General features: G+C 52.2%; 1 protein-coding gene across 1 annotated transcript in view; it reads left to right on the top strand.

Annotated features, from left to right (window-relative positions):
* Positions 1 to 22,589, top strand: part of LOC115394274 (putative ferric-chelate reductase 1) — a 25,144-nt gene extending 2,555 nt beyond the window's left edge. The window contains exons 2-16 of the mRNA XM_030099559.1: positions 7,460 to 7,678; positions 7,872 to 8,017; positions 9,098 to 9,192; positions 9,328 to 9,463; positions 10,227 to 10,415; positions 10,855 to 10,953; positions 11,070 to 11,208; positions 11,688 to 11,801; positions 17,398 to 17,513; positions 17,613 to 17,699; positions 18,975 to 19,072; positions 19,289 to 19,347; positions 19,515 to 19,658; positions 22,212 to 22,276; positions 22,481 to 22,589. Of these exons, the coding sequence (XP_029955419.1) occupies positions 7,460 to 7,678; positions 7,872 to 8,017; positions 9,098 to 9,192; positions 9,328 to 9,463; positions 10,227 to 10,415; positions 10,855 to 10,953; positions 11,070 to 11,208; positions 11,688 to 11,801; positions 17,398 to 17,513; positions 17,613 to 17,699; positions 18,975 to 19,072; positions 19,289 to 19,347; positions 19,515 to 19,658; positions 22,212 to 22,276; positions 22,481 to 22,573 (1,799 nt within the window). The 3' untranslated portion in view covers positions 22,574 to 22,589. The remainder of the gene's footprint in view (positions 1 to 7,459; positions 7,679 to 7,871; positions 8,018 to 9,097; positions 9,193 to 9,327; positions 9,464 to 10,226; positions 10,416 to 10,854; positions 10,954 to 11,069; positions 11,209 to 11,687; positions 11,802 to 17,397; positions 17,514 to 17,612; positions 17,700 to 18,974; positions 19,073 to 19,288; positions 19,348 to 19,514; positions 19,659 to 22,211; positions 22,277 to 22,480) is intronic.

The following is a 22,589-nucleotide window of genomic DNA, read 5'->3' as shown; positions in this document are numbered from 1 at the left end:
GTTTGGAGAGTGGAGTTTGGAGTGTGGAGTGTGGTGTTTGGAGTGAGGAGTTTGGAGTGTGTGTGTGGAGTGTGAAGTGCGGAGTATGGCGTTGGGAGTGTGGAGTGTGGAGTTTGGAGAGTGGAGTGTGTAGTTTGGAGAGGGGTGTTTGGAGTGTGGAGTTTGGAGAGTGGAGTGTGGAGTTTGGAGTGTGGAGTGTGGTGTTTGGAGTGTGGAGTTTGGAGTGTGGAGTGTGGCGTGTGGAGTGTGTGTGTGGTGTTTGGAGTGTAGAGTTTGGAGTGTGGAGTCTGGAGTTGGGACTGTGGAGTTTGGAGTTTGGAGTGTGGTGTTTGGAGTGTGGAGTGTGGAGTGTGGTGTTTGGAGTGTGGAGTTTGGAGTGTGGTGTTTGGAGTCTGGAGTTGGGAGTGTGGAGTTTGGAGTTTGGAGTGTGGTGTTTGGAGTGTGGAGTGTGGAGTGTGGTGTTTGGAGTGTGGCGTGTGGAGTGTGTGTGTGGTGTTTGGAGTGTGGAGTTTGGAGTGTGGAATTTAGAGTGTGGAGTGTGGTGTTTGGAGTGTGGAGCTTGGAGTGTGGAGTGTGGTATTTGGAGTGTGGAGTGTGGTGTTTGGAGTGTGGAGTTTTGAGTGTGGAGTTTTGAGTGTGGAGTTTTGAGTGTGGAGTGTGGTGTTTGGAGTGTGGAGTGTGGAGTGTAGTGTTTGGAGTGTGGAGTTTGGAGTGTGGAGTGTGGTGTTTGGAGTGTGGAGTTTGGAGTGTGGAGTGTGGTGTTTGGAGTGTGGAGTTTGGAGTGTGGAGTTTGGAGTGTGGAGTGTGGAGTGTAGTGTTTGGAGTGTGGAGTGTGGTGTTTGGAGTGTGGAGTTTGGAGTGTGGAGTTTGGAGTGTGGAGTGTGGTGTTTGGAGTGTGGAGTGTGGAGTGTGGAGTGTGGTGTTTGGAGTGTGGAGTGTGGAGTTGGGAGTGTGGAGAGTGGAGTGTGGAGTTTGGAGTGTGGTGTTTGGAGTGTGGAGTGTGGAGAGTGGAGTGTGGAGTTTGGAGTGTGGAGTGTGAAGTGTCGAGTGCGGTGTTTGGAGGGTGGAGTGTGAAGTGTGGAGTGTGGTGTTTGGAGGGTGGAGTGTGAAGTGTGGAGTGTGGTGTTTGGAGGGTGGAGTGTGAAGTGTGGAGTGTGGTGTTTGGAGGGTGGAGTGTGGTGTTTGCAGTGTGGAGTGTGGTGTTTGGAGTGTGGAGTTTTGAGTGTGGAGTGTGGTGTTTGGAGTGTGGAGTGTAGTGTTTGGAGTTTGGAGTGTGGAGTGTGGTGTTTGGAGTGTGGAGTTTGGAGTGTGGAGTGTGGTGTTTGGAGTGTGGAGTTTGGAGTGTGGAGTGTGGTGTTTGGAGTGTGGAGTTTGGAGTGTGGAGTGTGGAGTGTAGTGTTTGGAGTGTGGTGTTTGGAATGTGGAGTGTGGAGTTTGGAGTGTGGAGTGTGGAGTTTTGAGTGTGGAGTGTGGAGTTTGGAGAGTGGAGTGTGGAATTTGGAGTGTGGAGTTTGGAGTGTGTGTGGAGTGTGGAGTGTGGAGTTTTGAGTGTGGAGTTTTGAGTGTGGAGTGTGGTGTTTGGAGTGTGGAGTGTGGAGTTTGGAGAGTGGAGTTTGGAGTGTGGAGTGTGGTGTTTGGAGTGAGGAGTTTGGAGTGTGTGTGTGGAGTGTGAAGTGCGGAGTTTGGCGTTGGGAGTGTGGAGGGTGGAGTTTGGAGAGTGGAGTGTGTAGTTTGGAGAGGGGTGTTTGGAGTGTGGAGTTTGGAGAGTGGAGTGTGGAGTTTGGAGTGTGGAGTGTGGTGTTTGGAGTGTGGAGTTTGGAGTGTGGAGTGTGGTGTTTGGAGTGTGGAGTTTGGAGTGTGGAGTGTGGTGTTTGGAGTGTGGAGTGTGGAGTGTGGTGTTTGGAGTGTGGAGTTTGGAGTGTGGAGTGTGGTGTTTGGAGTGTGGAGTTTGGAGTGTGGAGTGTGGAGTGTAGTGTTTGGAGTTTGGAGTGTGGAGTGTGGTGTTTGGAGTGTGGAGTGTGGTGTTTGGAGTGTGGAGTGTGGAGTGTGGAGTGTGGTGTTTGGAGTGTGGAGTTGGGAGTGTGGAGAGTGGAGTGTGGAGTTTGGAGTGTGGAGTGTGAAGTGTCGAGTGCGGTGTTTGGAGGCTGGAGTGTGAAGTGTGGAGTGTGGTGTTTGGAGGGTGGAGTGTGAAGTGTGGAGTGTGGTGTTTGGAGGGTGGAGTGTGAAGTGTGGAGTGTGGTGTTTGGAGGGTGGAGTGTGAAGTGTGGAGTGTGGTGTTTGGAGTGTGGAGTGTGGTGTTTGCAGTGTGGAGTGTGGTGTTTGGAGTGCGGAGTTTTGAGTGTGGAGTGTGGTGTTTGGAGTGTGGAGTGTAGTGTTTGGAGTTTGGAGTGTGGAGTGTGGTGTTTGGAGTGTGGAGTGTGGAGTTTGGAGAGTGGAGTTTGGAGTGTGGAGTGTGGTGTTTGGAGTGAGGAGTTTGGAGTGTGTGTGTGGAGTGTGAAGTGCGGAGTTTGGCGTTGGGAGTGTGGAGGGTGGAGTTTGGAGAGTGGAGTGTGTAGTTTGGAGAGGGGTGTTTGGAGTGTGGAGTTTGGAGAGTGGAGTGTGGAGTTGGAGTGTGGAGTGTGGTGTTTGGAGTGTGGAGTTTGGAGTGTGGAGTGTGGTGTTTGGAGTGTGGAGTTTGGAGTGTGGAGTGTGGTGTTTGGAGTGTGGAGTGCAGAGTGTGGTGTTTGGAGTGTGGAGTGTGGAGTGTGGTGTTTGGAATGTGGAGTGTGGAGTTTGGAGTGTGGAGTGTGGAGTTTTGAGTGTGGAGTGTGGAGTTTGGAGAGTGGAGTGTGGAATTTGGAGTGTGGAGTTTGGAGTGTGTGTGTGGAGTGTGGAGTGTGGAGTTTTGAGTGTGGAGTTTTGAGTGTGGAGTGTGGTGTTTGGAGTGTGGAGTGTGGAGTTTGGAGAGTGGAGTTTGGAGTGTGTGTGTGGAGTGTGAAGTGCGGAGTATGGCGTTGGGAGTGTGGAGAGTGGAGTTTGGAGTGTGGAGTGTGGTGTTTGGAGTGAGGAGTTTGGAGTGTGTGTGTGGAGTGTGAAGTGCGGAGTATGGCGTTGGGAGTGTGGAGTGTGGAGTTTGGAGAGTGGAGTGTGTAGTTTGGAGAGGGGTGTTTGGAGTGTGGAGTTTGGAGAGTGGAGTGTGGAGTTTGGAGTGTGGAGTGTGGTGTTTGGAGTGTGGAGTTTGGAGTGTGGAGTGTGGCGTGTGGAGTGTGTGTGTGGTGTTTGGAGTGTAGAGTTTGGAGTGTGGAGTCTGGAGTTGGGACTGTGGAGTTTGGAGTTTGGAGTGTGGTGTTTGGAGTGTGGAGTGTGGAGTGTGGTGTTTGGAGTGTGGAGTTTGGAGTGTGGTGTTTGGAGTCTGGAGTTGGGAGTGTGGAGTTTGGAGTTTGGAGTGTGGTGTTTGGAGTGTGGAGTGTGGAGTGTGGTGTTTGGAGTGTGGCGTGTGGAGTGTGTGTGTGGTGTTTGGAGTGTGGAGTTTGGAGTGTGGAATTTAGAGTGTGGAGTGTGGTGTTTGGAGTGTGGAGCTTGGAGTGTGGAGTGTGGTATTTGGAGTGTGGAGTGTGGTGTTTGGAGTGTGGAGTTTTGAGTGTGGAGTTTTGAGTGTGGAGTTTTGAGTGTGGAGTGTGGTGTTTGGAGTGTGGAGTGTGGAGTGTAGTGTTTGGAGTGTGGAGTTTGGAGTGTGGAGTGTGGTGTTTGGAGTGTGGAGTTTGGAGTGTGGAGTGTGGTGTTTGGAGTGTGGAGTTTGGAGTGTGGAGTTTGGAGTGTGGAGTGTGGAGTGTGGTGTTTGGAGTGTGGAGTGTGGTGTTTGGAGTGTGGAGTTTGGAGTGTGGAGTTTGGAGTGTGGAGTGTGGTGTTTGGAGTGTGGAGTGTGGAGTGTGGAGTGTGGTGTTTGGAGTGTGGAGTGTGGAGTTGGGAGTGTGGAGAGTGGAGTGTGGAGTTTGGAGTGTGGTGTTTGGAGTGTGGAGTGTGGAGAGTGGAGTGTGGAGTTTGGAGTGTGGAGTGTGAAGTGTCGAGTGCGGTGTTTGGAGGGTGGAGTGTGAAGTGTGGAGTGTGGTGTTTGGAGGGTGGAGTGTGAAGTGTGGAGTGTGGTGTTTGGAGGGTGGAGTGTGAAGTGTGGAGTGTGGTGTTTGGAGGGTGGAGTGTGAAGTGTGGAGTGTGGTGTTTGGAGTGTGGAGTGTGGTGTTTGCAGTGTGGAGTGTGGTGTTTGGAGTGTGGAGTTTTGAGTGTGGAGTGTGGTGTTTGGAGTGTGGAGTGTAGTGTTTGGAGTTTGGAGTGTGGAGTGTGGTGTTTGGAGTGTGGAGTTTGGAGTGTGGAGTGTGGTGTTTGGAGTGTGGAGTTTGGAGTGTGGAGTGTGGTGTTTGGAGTGTGGAGTTTGGAGTGTGGAGTGTGGAGTGTAGTGTTTGGAGTGTGGTGTTTGGAATGTGGAGTGTGGAGTTTGGAGTGTGGAGTGTGGAGTTTTGAGTGTGGAGTGTGGAGTTTGGAGAGTGGAGTGTGGAATTTGGAGTGTGGAGTTTGGAGTGTGTGTGTGGAGTGTGGAGTGTGGAGTTTTGAGTGTGGAGTTTTGAGTGTGGAGTGTGGTGTTTGGAGTGTGGAGTGTGGAGTTTGGAGAGTGGAGTTTGGAGTGTGGAGTGTGGTGTTTGGAGTGAGGAGTTTGGAGTGTGTGTGTGGAGTGTGAAGTGCGGAGTTTGGCGTTGGGAGTGTGGAGGGTGGAGTTTGGAGAGTGGAGTGTGTAGTTTGGAGAGGGGTGTTTGGAGTGTGGAGTTTGGAGAGTGGAGTGTGGAGTTTGGAGTGTGGAGTGTGGTGTTTGGAGTGTGGAGTTTGGAGTGTGGAGTGTGGTGTTTGGAGTGTGGAGTTTGGAGTGTGGAGTGTGGTGTTTGGAGTGTGGAGTGTGGAGTGTGGTGTTTGGAGTGTGGAGTTTGGAGTGTGGAGTGTGGTGTTTGGAGTGTGGAGTTTGGAGTGTGGAGTGTGGAGTGTAGTGTTTGGAGTTTGGAGTGTGGAGTGTGGTGTTTGGAGTGTGGAGTGTGGTGTTTGGAGTGTGGAGTGTGGAGTGTGGAGTGTGGTGTTTGGAGTGTGGAGTTGGGAGTGTGGAGAGTGGAGTGTGGAGTTTGGAGTGTGGAGTGTGAAGTGTCGAGTGCGGTGTTTGGAGGCTGGAGTGTGAAGTGTGGAGTGTGGTGTTTGGAGGGTGGAGTGTGAAGTGTGGAGTGTGGTGTTTGGAGGGTGGAGTGTGAAGTGTGGAGTGTGGTGTTTGGAGGGTGGAGTGTGAAGTGTGGAGTGTGGTGTTTGGAGTGTGGAGTGTGGTGTTTGCAGTGTGGAGTGTGGTGTTTGGAGTGCGGAGTTTTGAGTGTGGAGTGTGGTGTTTGGAGTGTGGAGTGTAGTGTTTGGAGTTTGGAGTGTGGAGTGTGGTGTTTGGAGTGTGGAGTTTGGAGTGTGGAGTGTGGTGTTTGGAGTGTGGAGTTTGGAGTGTGGTGTTTGGAGTGTGGAGTGTGGAGTTTGGAGTGTGGAGTGTGGAGTGCAGTGTTTGGAGTTTGGAGTGTGGAGTGTGGTGTTTGGAGTGTGGAGTTTGGAGTGTGGAGTGTGGTGTTTGGAGTGTGGAGTGTGGAGTGTGGTGTTTGGAGTGTGGAGTGTGGAGTTGGGAGTGTGGAGTGTGGAGAGTGGAGTGTGGAGTTTGGAGTGTGGTGTTTGGAGTGTGGAGTGTGGAGTGTGGAGAGTGGAGTGTGGAGTTTGGAGTGTGGAGTGTGAAGTGTCGAGTGCAGTGTTTGGAGGGTGGAGTGTGAAGTGTGGAGTGTGGTGTTTGGAGGGTGGCGTGTGGAGTGTGTGTGTGGTGTTTGGAGTGTGGAGTTTGGAGTGTGGAGTTTGGAGTGTGGAGTGTGGTGTTTGGAGTGTGGAGCTTGGAGTGTGGAGTGTGGAGTTTGGAGTGTGGAGTTTGGAGTGTGGAGTGTGGTGTTTGGAGTGTGGAGCTTGGAGTATGGAGTGTGGTATTTGGAGTGTGGAGTTTGGAGTGTGGAGTGTGGTGTTTGGAGTGTGGAGTTTGGAGTGTGGAGTTTTGAGTGTGGAGTTTTGAGTGTTCAGTGTGGTGTTTGGAGTGTGGAGTGTGGAGTGTAGTGTTTGGAGTTTGGAGTGTGGAGTGTGGTGTTTGGAGTGTGGAGTTTGGAGTGTGGAGTGTGGTGTTTGGAGTGTGGCGTTTGGAGTGTGGAGTGTGGTGTTTGGAGTGTGGAGTTTGGAGTGTGGAGTTTGGAGTGTGGAGTGTGGAGTGTAGTGTTTGGAGTTTGGAGTGTGGAGTGTGGTGTTTGGAGTGTGGAGTTTGGAGTGTGGAGTTTGGAGTGTGGAGTGTGGTGTTTGGAGTGTGGAGTGTGGAGTTGGGAGTGTGGAGAGTGGAGTGTGGAGTTTGGAGTGTGGTGTTTGGAGTGTGGAGTGTGGAGTGTGGAGAGTGGAGTGTGGAGTTTGGAGTGTGGAGTGTGAAGTGTCGAGTGCGGTGTTTGGAGGGTGGAGTGTGAAGTGTGGAGTGTGGTGTTTGGAGGGTGGAGTGTGAAGTGTGGAGTGTGGTGTTTGGAGGGTGGAGTGTGAAGTGTGGAGTGTGGTGTTTGGAGTGTGGAGTGTGGTGTTTGCAGTGTGGAGTGTGGTGTTTGGAGTGTGGAGTTTGGAGTGTGTGTGTCGTGTTTGGAGTGTGGAGTGTGGAGTTTGGAGTGTGGAGTTTGGAGTGTGGAGTTTGGAGAGTGGAGTGTGGAGTTTTGAGTGTGGTGTTTGGAGTTTGGAGTTGGGAGTGTTGAGTTTGGAGTGTGGAGTGTGAAGTGTGGAGTGTGGTGTTTGGAGGGTGGAGTGTGAAGTGTGGAGTGTGGTGTTTGGAGTGTGGAGTTTGGAGTGTGTGTGTGGTGTTTGGAGTGTGGAGTTTGGAGTGTGGAGTGTGGAGTGTGGAGTTTGGAGTGTGGTATTTGGAGTGTGGAGTTTGGAGTGTGGAGTTGGGAGGTGGGGTTTGGAGTGTGTGGGTGGTGTTTGGAGTGTGGAGTGTGGAGTTTGGAGTGTGGTGTTTGGAGTGTGGAGTTTGGAGTGTGGAGTTTGGAGTGTGGAGTTGGGAGGTGGGGTTTGGAGTGTGTGGGTGGTGTTTGGAGTTTGGAGTGTGGAGTGTGGAGTGTGGAGTTTGGAGGTGGGGTTTGGAGTGTGTGGGTGGTGTTTGGAGTTTGGAGTGTGGAGTGTGGAGTGTGGAGTTTGGAGTGTGGTATTTGGAGTGTGGAGTTTGGAGTGTGGAGTTGGGAGGTGGGGTTTGGAGTGTGTGGGTGGTATTTGGAGTGTGTGGGTGGTGTTTGGAGTGTGGAGTGTGGAGTGTGTGTGTGGAGTGTGGTGTTTGGAGTTTGGAACGTGCAGTGTGTGTGTGGAGTGGGGAGTGTTGAGTGTGTGTGTGTGTCACTGAGTGTCTCCTGTGTCTCTGCAGACTGTGGGAGTGTCCAGGCGTCCATCATGTGGTGGGGACACCCCCTGGTGGCAGTACTGACCGTGTGGACTCGCTCGGCGTGGGGCTTCAGTAACGGCAGGGTGGGCGTGGCCTGTGGAGACATGGGTCCTCAGCACGGCCCCCGGCCCCGTCCGGACCCCCCTCCATACAGCCTCAGCGTGGACAAACCCAGCTTCAGCCCCGGAGAGCCCGTCACAGGTAGAGACCCGGACTGCGTCCCCACGCTCTCTGGACGCTCTCTGGACGCTCTCTGGACGCTCTCTGCACGCTCTCTGGACGCTCTCTGGACGCTCTCTGGACGCTCTCTGGACGCTCTCTGGACGCTCTCTGGACGCTCTCTGGACGCTCTCTGGACGCTCTCTGGATCTTCACACCCTCTGGTTTCCCTCAGTGTCCCTACAGGCCCTGAACGGCTCCTTCTTCCGGGGTTTCCTGATTGAAGCCCGGGACTCAGAGGACCTGCAGTCCCCGGCGGTGGGAGTCTTCAGCCTGAGCGCCCCGCAGCAGAGCCAGCTGCTGCAGTGTGCTGGCTCTCCGGTAGGAAGAAGCTCTTTCATTAACGCAGTGCTTGACTGTGACGTTCAGTTCATCTCTTCTGTAAAGTCTCTGATGATGGACGAGTGAGTGAAGCGTCCCTCACTAATTAGCAATATATCATGGAGCCCTGTACTGATATCGGACCCAGTTCCCATACCGGTATCGGATCTGATACTCCACAGAGTACTCATACTCGTCAAAGCTCCCCGAAACAACCTGGCAAGTGTCAGGAGACGCCATCAGTCATCAGCATCGCCCTCAGGCAGGTGAGACAGGACGTGTCTCAAGTGTGGTCTGGTCTGCAGACTATCAGTGGACCGAGGAGGGAGGACGAATCCCAGCAAGACACTCAGCAGAGGGACAGAGTGGGACGATGTCTGGAGGGCGGACGTGGAGCAGTGAGGCTCACTGAGAGACAGTCAGAGGACTATCGGTCTCGGTGTTTGTGGCCAGTCCAACAAAGAGACGGGATTTCCACTGCTGGGCTGGACTAATCGAACGGTTTCCATCTCATTGGTGGATTTAGGAAGCACTGTCCTAAATGCGCAGCTGCTGTGGTGTGACGCTGTCCAGGTGTTCAGTCTGCTCTCAGAAAACAAACCGAACCAAAGGACAGGGACAGGATCCCAGGTGCTGGGTGTCCCGTGGACGGTGAAGCTGCTGGGGTGACGTGGTGTCCACACAGAGGCTGTGGGGGGACGGCTCAGCGGTCCCCAGTCTGGACCAGGCTTTGTGGCTCCTATCAGAGCCGTATTCACTGCTTCATGTTTGGGATAAATGAGTGATCGTCGGTCATTTGGTTGAAATACATGTTGAAACTGTTGATGTTAGACACACACACCTCACACACACCACACACACCCTGCCCTGCTTCTAAACACTGACGGAGGTATGTGGATCAGTCTGGGTGCTTGTTCACATCTCATTCCTGTGTGTGTGTGTGTGTGTGTGTGTGTGTGTGTGTGTGTGTGTGTGTGTGTGTGTTGTGTGTGGTGTGTGTGTGTGTGTGTGTGTGTGTGTGTGTGTGTGTGTGGTGTGTGTGTGTGTGTGTGTGTGTGGTGTGTGTGTGTGTGTGTGTAGAGATCGGCAGTGAGCCACAGGACAGGATCCAGGAAGACTCACATTCAGGCAGTCTGGCGGTCTGACAGAAACCCTCCACACTCGGTCCAGTTCCTGTGAGTACTCCGTCCTGCGGCTGAAGTGGGAAGTGAGAGTCACTGTCCAACTTCCTCCCTGGTATTTTCCACCTCATTATTCCGTCTCTTGGGTGTGGCTGTTCAGTGTGTGGAGCTGTGTGTGTGTCCTGGCAGTGTGACGGTGGTGCAGGACTACCAGGTGTACTGGGTGAGGATCACAGGCCCTCTGGTGGTCCTGAGAGGAGCCACAGAGTCCCCGTCCACCGCCCCTCCTGCTTCCCCCAGCAGCCCGGCAGTCCTGTCTGCACCGGTCAGTCTGCTCAGTGGTCTCATCTCGTCTCGTCTCGTCTCGTCTCGTCTCGTCTCGTCTCGTCTCGTCACATATCATCTCATCTCATCTCATCTCATCACATCACATCTCATCACATCTCATCTCATCTCGTCTCATCTCATCACATCTCATCTCATCTCATCACATCTCATCTCATCTCGTCTCATCTCATCACATCTCATCTCATCTCATCACATCTCATCTCATCTCATCTCATCTCATCTCATCTCATCTCATCACATCTCTCTCATCTCATATTATCTCATCACATCTCATATCATCTCATCACATCTCATCTCATCTCATCTCATCACATCTCATCTCATATCATCTCATCTCATCTCATCACATTTCATCGTGGGGGGGGGGGGGGGGGGGGGGGGGGGGGGGGTGAAGTTATTTTGTAAAAACAGCCTGAGTTCCATTAGAACCCATTCAAAAATGCTGCATCTCAGAGTGCAAATGAACATATAAGTAGTGTTTCCACTGGTCCATACCGGCGATCTGCTTCAGATCCCTTTTTATATGTGAATCAAGACTATACATGAAACTTCCTGAGCTGCATTCGCCTCATTTTAAAGGTTTTGGCTCCAAGCGAACTTGACTCAGTGGAAAGTCACAAAAATGACTCGTTTGGTCAGAAAGGTTGCAGACCCCTGACCCAGACTGTCCCAGTCTGTCACACTTGTTGGACAACACAAATTTGTTGTGTATGAGAAAAGTAACCCTCTCTGGTCCTCAGTTCAGTTCAGAGGGATGTGGACTCACCAAGTCCTGCCTGCGGGAGCCGGAGGGCTGCCGCCCGGACTCGGACCACCGCTGCGTCTTCCTGTCCTTCACGGCGGACGCTTCGGGACGCAGCGTGATGTTTGAGCTCAGCGGACCAGCTGAAGGCTACGTGTCCTTCGCCCTGTCTCTGGACAAGTGGATGGTGAGAGGAAACCCAGAGACGCCTGTGACTCACATGTCCCAGGACAGGGTCAGAGCAGCTCGGAGGACTTCAGTGGACCAGTCTCTAGCATGTCCACAATTAAAAGAAGAAGCATGAAGCTTGGTTTGAATGGTCCGGAATGGCAGCGTGGAACCAGACCCACGATGTGAAGGAATGGCCGTGTTCACGTCAGAGTTTAATTCCCTGATAAGTCAGAGTAAAAGTTAATTCCACTTTAAAATATTCTGTTCTTAACATTTCACATCAAAGTTAATACAGAGAGAATAAAGAGAAGAAAAGGAGGTGGAGTTTGTGAATATGTCAGTTATAAAGGCTAAAACATGTTTCTATGGAAACCTTCATTCTCATGTAAACAGGAAGGAGGATGATTTAATTCCAAATGAAAAGACGCCAAATAACCACGGCCGCTGTGCTGCAGGGGAACGACGACGTCTTCCTGTGTGTGAAGGACGGAGGCGGAGTCTCCATCAGAGCCGGGTACGTCTCAGGAAGAACACAGCCAGAGCTGCACCCACAGGTACACACACACACACACACACACACACACACACACACACACACACACACACACACACACACACACACACACACACACACTGACCTCAGGAGCCGGTGCTCCGGTCTTGTTCTCAGGAGAGCCTGTGGGGTGGAGCCTGGAGGCTGGAGAACGGGCTCATCCAGTGCCGTTTCCATAGAAACAGCGTCCTGCCTCCCAGCTTCAGCTTCAACCACAGCCTCTTTGTGTTTCTGGCCTGTGGCGGGGCTCATGGAGGTACGGTGGCTCGTCGGTGGGTCGGTGCTCTGGACTCCAGCTCCTCTGGACTCATTCTGGGTTTTAATCTAATTTCTCCAACTTAAATGTGCTAACTCATTCAAATGTTAAACATGTCTAAAAATGCTCAAATGATTTAAAACAGCTGAGATAGCTTGAACCGAGCAGCTAGTGATAATGGATGCTGAAGTCCTGGTCCTGGTCCTGGTCCTGGTCCATATTTTCCTGGGACAATACACTGTGAACATTAACAATGAGAGAACCTGGTGTTCGTTCGTTGTTCTTGTCTAGAGTGTGTTGCTGGCCTCGGTGTTCTTTTTCAAGGCTTTTTTTTTTTTCCGACAGAGTTTTTTTCCGGTCTGATGATCACGGCTGAAATAACTGGCTGCTCATTTTGGAGCTCCAGTGAGAAAATCTGAGTCACTGCTAAAAACATCACCTCAGCGGCTGGAAAACAGGAAGCTGTGTTTGTGCCTCAGGTTCGGTCCTCAAACACCAGGAGCAGCCCGTCGTCTCCGGCCGCCAGACGGTGATCAGTGGCCCTCCGGAGGACCTGCGGGGGTCCCGGCCCCCCCTGCTCATCAGGCTGCACGGTCAGTCCACCGCTCTGCTGGAGCCCCTCACACCCCAAACATCTGGCCACATCTGTGCAGAGGACCCAACCTGTTCCAGTTCAAGCAGGACTTTATAAAGTAGCAGTGATGAGGAACAAGGAGTCAAACCCAGACTGTACTGTCCTTCAACAAATGGTTCTGATGCAGAAAACATTTACAGAACCACAAGGAAGTGAGGACCTGCATTCAGCTTTCACGTGTTTCATTTTTCTTGACTTTTCATTCTTACCGTCCCCAGTGTCCCCTGAAGCCGGGGAAATAAAGAACAGTGTCTGTCTGGAGCAGAGGTGTCAGGCTCATGTTAGCTCAGGGGCCAGAAGGAGAACAAGCTTCTCTCGAGTGGACCGGACCGGTGAAGTCAGGACATGACACCTTCAACAGCTTCACATTCTTTTCTTTGTCTTACTTTGGTCCAAAACACTCTGAAGATGAACACATCACAAATGATGCTCTTGACAAAACACTTCAAACTCAAAATCCTTCACATTTCTGAGGATAAATTTTGCGCAATTTAAGAACAGAATTTCACTGAGATCATCTCAGTGTATCTACAAGGCCTTTAAACTTGAAGTCACAGAGAATCTGGGATTGAACAAAATGCAATAAATAAATGAAGAACCATTCTGGGGATCAAAACCCTCACTTGTCATTTCCACACCGCCTGGCACCTCTGGCAAGAGCAGCAGGAGGAAGAGGGAAGCACCGTGCTGGCTCCCTCTCCTGGCTGCCGGCCCGGGGGAGATCACATCGGGGTGCTCGAGCACCTGGCCCTTAAGTGCTTCTTGGCCATATCTGAGAGGAAGGCGTGTACTCGTACGGCCAGACTACACCTCGGCCGTCTTCTACATCAACCACCAGAGCAGCACCAGGTCCGTCTGGTTGTGGACTCCCAGCGACGTCTCAGGCGGACTGCGACCGGTCTGCCCAGCCTGTAGGTGCTGTATCTGCAGGGGCCTGAACTCACGAGCAGACTCCCTAGGCCACCAGAATCCTCCACCAGGAGAGTGGTGCCTCCACACGGGGGCGGTGCTTGAAACTGACGCACTGTCTGCTTGGGTTCCCCTGAGGAGAACCACCAGCCTCCAGGATCCTCTCATCTGACACACCCCAGAGAATCTGTCAGAATGTCCACATGCTGTTGCTGTTCCTTCTTTTCTGCTCAGCTCCGGGGTGGTTTCTTGTGCATGGTTTCCTGTGCTGCGCACACTCTTTTGCAGTGAAGCTCATTGGCTCCACTCATATGTTTGGCTACTGGACGGCCTGATTGGCTACTGAGCAGCTGTACGGACCATCTTGATACTCAGAGCGCTGTCCACCCAGCTGCACCATGACAGTTTGGTGGGAAGTTGTTGAGTGGTCCAACATCTGCAGGGGGGACCAGCTGCTTTGCTGATCCCCAAGGTCTTGGATTCTCGCAGGCTCCTCTGGAGGGAAGTCGTCCTCCATCTACCCTGAGGATGTATGAGGCAGCAACATCAACCCGACTTGATAGAGCTGCAAATGGCACAGTTGGGGTTCACCACCTGGTGTCAGCTTTTTCCAAGGTTCTCTGAGGCTTCACAACCCGAGAGCCCCACAGGCCCAAGCATGGGAACTGCACTTAGTGCTGGAGAGTTTCTGTTAGCCTCCCTGTGAGCCCTTGGCAAAAGGGGTACTACAGCGGGCGCCACATATTGCTGGCCATTACCTTGGCGAAACGTGGGTGGGGTACACGCTTCGTCCAACAGCCCATCATGCCTCTGTTGGAATCCGGCTGTTAGGCATACCACTCTTAAGTCCAAACGTTGCCCTTTTCCCAAAGGTGCTGTCGGGTCTACAGACTGTTAACCTGTACGGCTCGCACGATGTGGCTCTCCACTGAGGGTTCCTCAAGACGAAGAGGAATTCTTGTGCCCAGTAAGAGCCCTGGGATGCCATAGTGATGCTACCATGGAAATTCATACCTCCAAACAGTCTCGGTCTGTTATGGAGGCCCTGACGGAAGCTCTGCCTTCTCCGAGCACCACTTATCCCACTGGATCATGGATGCCAATCGTCATTCTTGTCAGGTGGCAAACCGCCCTCTACCATCAGGTGTGTGCTGCCACTCCACCAGGGCGGTGGGCCTCACTGAGGGGAGTTCCCCTGGATGACATATGTGCTGCTGCCTCCTGGGTGAGGCCGGCACCTTGTTTCTAGGTTGTACAGCATGAACACTGCCATTCCTCATCCACTGGGCCTGGTCCTGGGCTCTGCAGAGGCTTCTCAGTGAGACTGGTTTCTGGGATTCCTTGTGGCTATACATCATTCAGTGCTTTCAGCGATGCCTTCTGGCAGTCAGGAGGGGTGAAATAGAAAGTCAGAGCACTCTGTCATTCTGAATTCTCGTGATCATGCGAGAAAATTCTATAGGAGCCGAACCTGAGATACAGTAACACCGGAATTAATATCTTTCCGGGGTCACCCAGAAGTCAAAAGTGATGTTATTGGTATAAATTCTCAAACAATATGTAACATTCCGTGCTTTCAGAACTGCCTTCTGTTGCTCATCCGGGATTCATAGAACAGCAATGAATCTCAACAAACAGCCTTCAGCGTTATGTTTTCACAAGTCCCCCTCACTGAACGGCTCTGAAGCTTAAAAGTCCACCAGCAGTCCGGTCACTGGCGTTCACTGCAGAATCACTGATTTCTGGGATCTGACTAAACACACTTTTGTTTCTTCAGACGTGCCGACGATTCATTCACCTCCCCCCTTCTCTGTCGTCCTTGAAACTTGTGTTTGTCAGCATGAAGAGTCTCACAGTGGCGATGAGCGTTTTGTTCTTTCCGCACTGACACCTGCTGTCAACACACCAAACACACCGCTTTCCCATCCACTGCAGTCTGCGTCCACTTTTCTCTGCTTTGACAAAAACTCAATGATGGTGCCAAAGCACTGATGTTCAGATCAGACTGGCAGAATGACCGTCCCCATTGTTTCTGCTGTTGCAGTTTGAACTGACAGCATCCCCAGAACATTGCCGTGTAAACATGAAACTTTCCTGAAACCAAGACAACAAAAAACCAAACGGTATGGAAACGTGTCAAGGCTCCTCAGGGTCCCGCCTCTGGATGTGGTTGTTCTCTCAGGTGTGCCGATGCTGATGGCCTGGATGTGGTTGTTCTCTCAGGTGTGCCGATGCTGATGGCCTGGATGTGGTTGTTCTCTCAGGTGTGCCGATGCTGATGGCCTGGATGTGGTTGTTCTCTCAGGTGTGCCGATGCTGATGGCCTGGATGTGGTTGTTCTCTCAGGTGTGCCGATGCTGACGGCCTGGATGTGGTTGTTCTCTCAGGTGTGCTGATGCTGGCGGCCTGGATGTGGTTGTTCTCTCAGGTGTTCTGATGTTGACAGCCTGAATGTGGTTGTTCTCTCAGGTGTGCTGATTTTGACGGCCTGGATGTGGTTGTTCTCTCAGGTGTGCTGATGTTGACAGCCTGGATGTGGTTGTTCTCTCAGGTGTGCTGATGGTGCCTCTGGATGTGGTTGTTCTCTCAGGTGTGGTGATGCTGTTTCTGGATGTGGTTGTTCTCTCAGGTGTGCCGATGCTGACGGCCTGGATGTGGTTGTTCTCTCAGGTGTGCTGATGATGACGGCCTGGATGTGGTTGTTCTCTCAGGTGTGCTGATTTTGACGGCCTGGATGTGGTTGTTCTCTCAGGTGTGCTGATGGTGCCTCTGGATGTGGTTGTTCTCTCAGGTGTGCTGATTTTGACGGCCTGGATGTGGTTGTTCTCTCAGGTGTGCTGATGCTGGCGGCCTGGATGTGGTTGTTCTCTCAGGTGTTCTGATGTTGACAGCCTGGATGTGGTTGTTCTCTCAGGTGTGCTGATTTTGACGGCCTGGATGTGGTTGTTCTCTCAGGTGTGCTGATGTTGACAGCCTGGATGTGGTTGTTCTCTCAGGTGTGCTGATGGTGCCTCTGGATGTGGTTGTTCTCTCAGGTGTGGTGATGCTGTTTCTGGATGTGGTTGTTCTCTCAGGTGTGCTGATGCTGACGGCCTGGATGTGGTTGTTTTCTCAGGTGTGCTGATTTTGACGGCCTGGATGTGGTTGTTCTCTCAGGTGTGCTGATGGTGCCTCTGGATGTGGTTGTTCTCTCAGGTGTGCTGATTTTGACGGCCTGGATGTGGTTGTTCTCTCAGGTGTGCTGATGCTGGCGGCCTGGATGTGGTTGTTCTCTCAGGTGTTCTGATGTTGACAGCCTGGATGTGGTTGTTCTCTCAGGTGTGCTGATTTTGACGGCCTGGATGTGGTTGTTCTCTCAGGTGTGCTGATGTTGACAGCCTGGATGTGGTTGTTCTCTCAGGTGTGCTGATGGTGCCTCTGGATGTGGTTGTTCTCTCAGGTGTGGTGATGCTGTTTCTGGATGTGGTTGTTCTCTCAGGTGTGCCGATGCTGACGGCCTGGATGTGGTTGTTCTCTCAGGTGTGCTGATGCTGACGGCCTGGATGTGGTTGTTCTCTCAGGTGTGCTGATTTTGACGGCCTGGATGTGGTTGTTCTCTCAGGTGTGCTGATGGTGCCTCTGGATGTGGTTGTTCTCTCAGGTGTGCTGATTTTGACGGCCTGGATGTGGTTGTTCTCTCAGGTGTGCTGATGGTGCCTCTGGATGTGGTTGTTCTCTCAGGTGTGCTGATGGTGCCTCTGGATGTGGTTGTTCTCTCAGGTGTGCTGATGCTGCCTCTGGATGTGGTTGTTTTCTCAGGTGTCGCTGATGCTGACAGCTTGCCTGTGGTTGTTCTCTCAGGTGTGCTGATGCTGACGGCCTGGATGTGGTTGTTCTCTCAGGTGTGCTGATGCTGACGGCCTGGATGTGGTTGTTCTCTCAGGTGTGCTGATGCTGACGGCCTGGATGTGGTTGTTCTCTCAGGTGTGCTGATGGTGCCTCTGGATGTGGTTGTTCTCTCAGGTGTGCTGATGCTGACGGCCTGGATGTGGTTGTTCTCTCAGGTGTTCTGATGTTGACAGCCTGGATGTGGTTGTTCTCTCAGGTGTGCTGATGCTGTTTCTGGATGTGGTTGTTCTCTCAGGTGTGCCGATGCTGACGGCCTGGATGTGGTTGTTCTCTCAGGTGTGCTGATGCTGACGGCCTGGATGTGGTTGTTCTCTCAGGTGTGCTGATTTTGACGGCCTGGATGTGGTTGTTCTCTCAGGTGTGCTGATGGTGCCTCTGGATGTGGTTGTTCTCTCAGGTGTGCTGATTTTGACGGCCTGGATGTGGTTGTTCTCTCAGGTGTGCTGATGCTGTTTCTGGATGTGGTTGTTCTCTCAGGTGTGCTGATTTTGACGGCCTGGATGTGGTTGTTCTCTCAGGTGTGCTGATTTTGACGGCCTGGATGTGGTTGTTCTCTCAGGTGTGCTGATTTTGACGGCCTGGATGTGGTTGTTCTCTCAGGTGTGCTGATGGTGCCTCTGGATGTGGTTGTTCTCTCAGGTGTGCTGATTTTGACGGCCTGGATGTGGTTGTTCTCTCAGGTGTGCTGATGCTGTTTCTGGATGTGGTTGTTCTCTCAGGTGTGCTGATGCTGTTTCTGGATGTGGTTGTTCTCTCAGGTGTGCTGATGCTGACGGCCTGGATGTGGACGGCCAGTTGCGGCGTCCTCGCTGCTCGCCACTGCAAACACCTGTGGTCCAGCAGGTCTCGGCCAGGACACACACTCTGGTTCCAGGTACATTACAGTCACACATCTCTGAAGTTAATCCCCCTATCCCCCTCACACACACACACTCACACACACTCACACACACTCCCTCTCTTCCCTCTGCAGCTTCATCGCACCCTGATGGTTCTCGCTCTGGTGCTCACTGCAGTTGGTTTCACTCTGCCGTTCCTGTACAGGAGAGGATGGAGCAAGGTGAGAGAGAGAGAGAGAGAGAGAGAGAGAGAGAGAGAGAGAGAGAGTGCTTTGCAGTGAAGAAGTGCTCCATTATTTCTCAGTATTTCTCAGTATTCCTCCAGCTGTTGCCCTCTGAGTTGCCGGTGTCTTCTTCACTTCCACCAGTCTGATCAGTCCAGTCTTTCAAGCAGCTCATCCACAGAGAAACTCTGAACATGCTCCTCCAGATTGTCCTCGTTGCCAGTATAGCACAGAGTGTGGTTACATGGCGTTTTTAATTTAGAAATGGTTCGTTCTGGAATAAGTAATTCAGAATTCTATTCCTGAGCTCGGTGTTTACATGGGAGAAACGGGGGATTAAATCCTGTCTGACGCCGGGGTCTGCGAAGCATTCTGATTGGACGAGGTGAATGCTTTATTAGGAATTATGGAGGAATAAAAAGTCTCGTGTCAACGCAGGGATTGTGACCATGAAGCTCAAGCAGGATGCAGGACTGGGTTTTTACTGGCAGGCAGCATGCAGGACAGCTACAGCGAGAGAGACACACACCTGACAGGACCTCACATCTATGGGCTTCCTGCCAGGCAACACACACACCTGGAGCTCCCTCTGAAGTTTCAGGACACTACACTTCCTGATGAGATGCTGGTTAAGATACAGATTACGTTTCTGGTTAAGTTGTTAGAAAACAGTTCTTTTGTCATGCCTCCGCTGTGTTCTCGAAGTGTGTGTATGAACACACTCAGATAAGTGTGTGTCTGTCCTGTTTCTTTCTCCAGTGTCAGAGTGTGTGTAGGACTGAGATCTGATGGAGACGTAACACACACTCACAGGCTGCATTCAGAGTGAAGCTACTTCCTGAGTGATGCTCATTCACTCATTCACTCTCTGTTCATGTGCCTTGACATATTCTGCAGTTACCCGGCTGTAATGCCTGTTTGCAGGTCTGTAGTTCAAATCCGCTGCTTTTCATTGTCTTATTTCTTTTTTGTCGTCTTATTCTCCTTCACCGCCTACAACCCCACCTTGGTATCTCTGGTTCCGCCCTCCAGTGGTTTCACTCATACCTCACAGGAAGGACTGAGTTCGTAGCCCTGGGGGACGCTAAGTCCCGTCCCCACATTGTCGCCTGTGGCGTCCTCCAGGGCTCTGTCCTCGGTCCGCCCCTCTTCACCATCTACCTGCTCCCCCTCGGCCGTGTCGTCAGCAGACATAGAATACCATTCCTCTTACTGACGACACTCAGCTCTCCCTGCAGGTCCAGACACTCAGAACACATCTGTCCCTCTCAGAGTGCAGGTTCCCACTCCTCCATGGGCTGTGCTGTTCTGACGCTGTCCGTCCTCCAGGGGACTTCCGCCTGGTTCAGACCTGCTCCTCAGTCCCCCAGGTGAGACTCCACCTCAGCAGAATGACCTTCATGTGACCTTTCCGCCACCCTACCTCAGACAAAACCCAGGAGTTTAGGAAGTGCTGTTTCGGGCAGTTTACGGGTGTTTCAGTGATTCTGAGCTCAGCAGAATGCAGCGATGTTTTCCTGGAGCTCGTCAGTGCTGTCAGACCGGCTGCATGCAGCTGGATCACGCTGAGCTCCTTGTGTCGGCAGGAGGGTCTTCTTCCGCTGGACGCACCTCGCAGTGGGCTCGATCACTCACCTACTCGCTGGTAAGAAGGAGAAAGAACGATGCTGCTGTGGAGACGCCTGACCGCTGGACACCCAGCGTACAGCAGGGGCTTTGGCTGCTGACTGCAATTCTGTTTCTCTGGCACCAATGGTGTGTGTGTGTGTGTGTGTGTGTGTGTGTGTGTGTGTGTGTGTGTGTGTGCGTCAGTGGTGTGTGTGTTCCAGGGTCCAGCCCTGCAGACCCTGCTGCTGCCCCGGCCCTGGTACCCTGCAGGACTCTCAGCCTGGCTGCTGTGGATCCTCCTCACAGACCTGCTGCTCCAGCTTCACGCCTTCCTGTCCAGGATCAGAGGTGTTTCACATCAATACAACCTGAAATGCTTCACTCAGAGGAACAGACTGTTGTCATGGTTACCAGAAATATAGAAGTGAATAGAACAGAATCATACAATACAATAGAAATACTTTTTTATTCTACAGATGGAAAATATTGAAACTGTCAGATTAACTTAGATTTAGACACCAAAGTAACAGCAGAGGAACAGCAGAGGAACAGTGGAGGAGCAGCAGAGGAACAGCAGAGGAACAGTGGAGGAGCAGCAGAGGAACAGCAGAGGAACAGTGGAGGAACAGTGGAGGAGCAGTGAGGGAACAGCGGGGGAACCTCATCCCTCTGCTGGACCGACCTCCACCTCTTTCGCTCCATCATGTCTGTCGGCCTGAAGCAGTAAAGAAGATGCAGAAGAGGCAGAGCGGGGCAAAGCTGAACATGGAGCTGTTGGACAACACCACCGACCAACAGCTTACCTTAACAACAGTAAGATGCTTTTAGCTCCGCCTCGTCCAATCAGTGTCCAGAGGACAGTGGAAAACATTGGGGGACACTTTCAACTGCTATCATGAACTGCTGCAAAAGCGTCCTCGGTCACGAGATGCAAAAAGAACAACACTGGTTTGAGAATGACTTGGAGACCAGCTGCTCATTGACGTGAGATGGAAATCGCTCTTCACCTGGTAAAACAGCATTCACTGCAAGGCTAAAGATAGTCCTAACCTAAATTGAAGGCAGCCGTTCAAACAGGTTCAGAGACTAAAGATCCAGTAAAAGACAAAGAAGGCTCTGGAGATCAGCAGCTGGTCCACTGTGGAGACACCAGAGGTGTGTGTGGTGCAGTGTGTCTGGGCCTGTCTGTTTGTGGTGTATTCTGTATCTCGCTTCAGGCTGTGTCGCTTCCCCTCGTTGTGTCTGATTGCTGTTGTTCCATTTGTTGATTCATTTTGTCTGTCCTGCTCCGTGTCCCCGGCCTTGTCTCAGGATTTGGAGTCCCTGTTCTGTGTGAGCATCCCGGTTCTCCTCGGTGCTCCCGGGTGGTGAGGAGCTGTGGGCTGTTTGTTGGAGCGACAGCAGGTGTCTCCCAGCTGGGGGTCAGGCCATCACGCCTCCCTCCTCGTCCCCCAAGTCCGTTGCCCCTCTGTCAGAGAGCGTTCTTCCTGAGCCACAGAGAGGACTTCGTCCAAGCCGAGGAACCACAGATATGAGTTTCACGACCCGTCAACTCCAGGATAAATGCCTGGAGCGAAACCAACCGTTATAACCTTCAAAGATCTCAGCAAGGCCTTGGACCCAGTGAACCGCCAGGCCCTTTGGCTGGTTAGGGTTGGGTGAGGGTCGACACAGGGATGTTTCATCGCTCCAACGCTATTCCCCACCTTTGTTGCTTCTATCCCCCATTTCACAAGCAAACGTGAACCAGCGAGTCCAAAGTATATACAGAACCGACAGTCAGCTCCTCAACATCCACCGTTTCAGGGCTAAAGGTCAAACTGGCAGCACGTCCATCATGGAGCTGCAGTATGCAGATGATACCGCCCTCTTCCTCTCAGAAGATCTACAGGACGTTCTCTCTGCTTTTACAAAAGAGCACAAACAGCTTGGTCTAGTCGTTAATATCAGAAAGACCTAAATCCTCCACCAACCACCACCAAACAGCGCTGCACCTGTCCTGCCCCCAAACATCTCACTGACAACATCCGCCTGGAAAATATGGACCACTTCCCAGATCCTAGTGGACCACTTCCCAGTTCCTGGTGGACCACTTCCCAAATCCTGGTGGACCACTTCCCAGATCCTGATAGACCACTTCCCAGATCCTGGTGGACCACTTCCCAAATCCTGGTGGACCACTTCCCAGTTCCTGGTGGGCCACTTCCCAGTTCCTGGTAGACCACTTCCCAGATCCTGATAGACCACTTCCCAGATCCTGGTGGACCACTTCCCAAATCCTGGTGGACCACTTCCCAGTTCCAGGTGGACCACTTCCAAGATCCTGGTGGACCACTTCCCAGTTCCAGGTGGACCACTTCCCAGATCCTGGTGGACCACTTCCCAGATCCTGATAGACCACTTCCCAGATCCTGGTGGACCACTTCCCAAATCCTGGTGGACCACTTCCCAGTTCCAGGTGGACCACTTCCCAGATCCTGGTGGACCACTTCCCAGTTCCAGGTGGACCACTTCCCAGATCCTGGTGGACCACTTCCCAGATCCTGATAGACCACTTCACAGATCCTGGTGGATTTCCCAGATCCTGATGGATTTCCCAGATCCTGGTGGACCACTTCCCAGATCCTGATAGACCACTTCCCAGATCCTGGTGGATTCCCCAGATCCTGGCAGACTCCTGTTATGAAAAGCTGTCACTGTCGATAACCTCCTCCGCCTGAGCTGTGCCAGAGGGGCTTTCTCCAGGTTATAAAAAAGTCTTTGAAAACTGCAACCTCAAACTGAAGACCAGAGTCCTGGTCTGAAAGTTGCGGTCCTCACTGGTCCTCATGGAGCAGAAGCCTGGACAAGTCCATGAAGTCAATCTTTGTCTCTTTCTCTGACTGAACTTTGTGTCGACAGATGGAAACAGAACCAGATCAGAGGAACAGGAGAACATCATATCAGAGAATCAGCAGCAGGCAGAGGTCAGCCCCTCTCTCTCTCTCTCTCTCTCTCTCTCTCTCTCTCTCTCTCGCTCTCTGTCTCTCTCTCTCTCTCTCTCTCTCTCTCTCTCTCTCTCTCTCTCTCCTCTCTCTCTCTCTCGCTCTCTGTCTCTCTCTCTCTCGCTCTCTCTCTCTCTCTCTCTCCTTATTGAAGGCCTCTCCTTCTCTCTCTGCTTTGTCTTTCAGTGCTGGTCAGTGAGGAAGACGATGCTGCTGCTCTTCCTCCTCGGACACTCCATCTTCCTGGCTGCGTTCACTCAGGCTGTTTTCAGACTTTAAGCTTCCATCACTCATC

Source organism: Salarias fasciatus, chromosome 9 (genome assembly GCF_902148845.1).
Source record: "Salarias fasciatus chromosome 9, fSalaFa1.1, whole genome shotgun sequence".
Lineage (NCBI taxonomy): Eukaryota > Metazoa > Chordata > Actinopteri > Blenniiformes > Blenniidae > Salarias > Salarias fasciatus.
The sequence above is the reverse complement of the archived record's forward strand: the minus strand, read 5'-3'. Positions and strand labels throughout refer to the sequence as shown.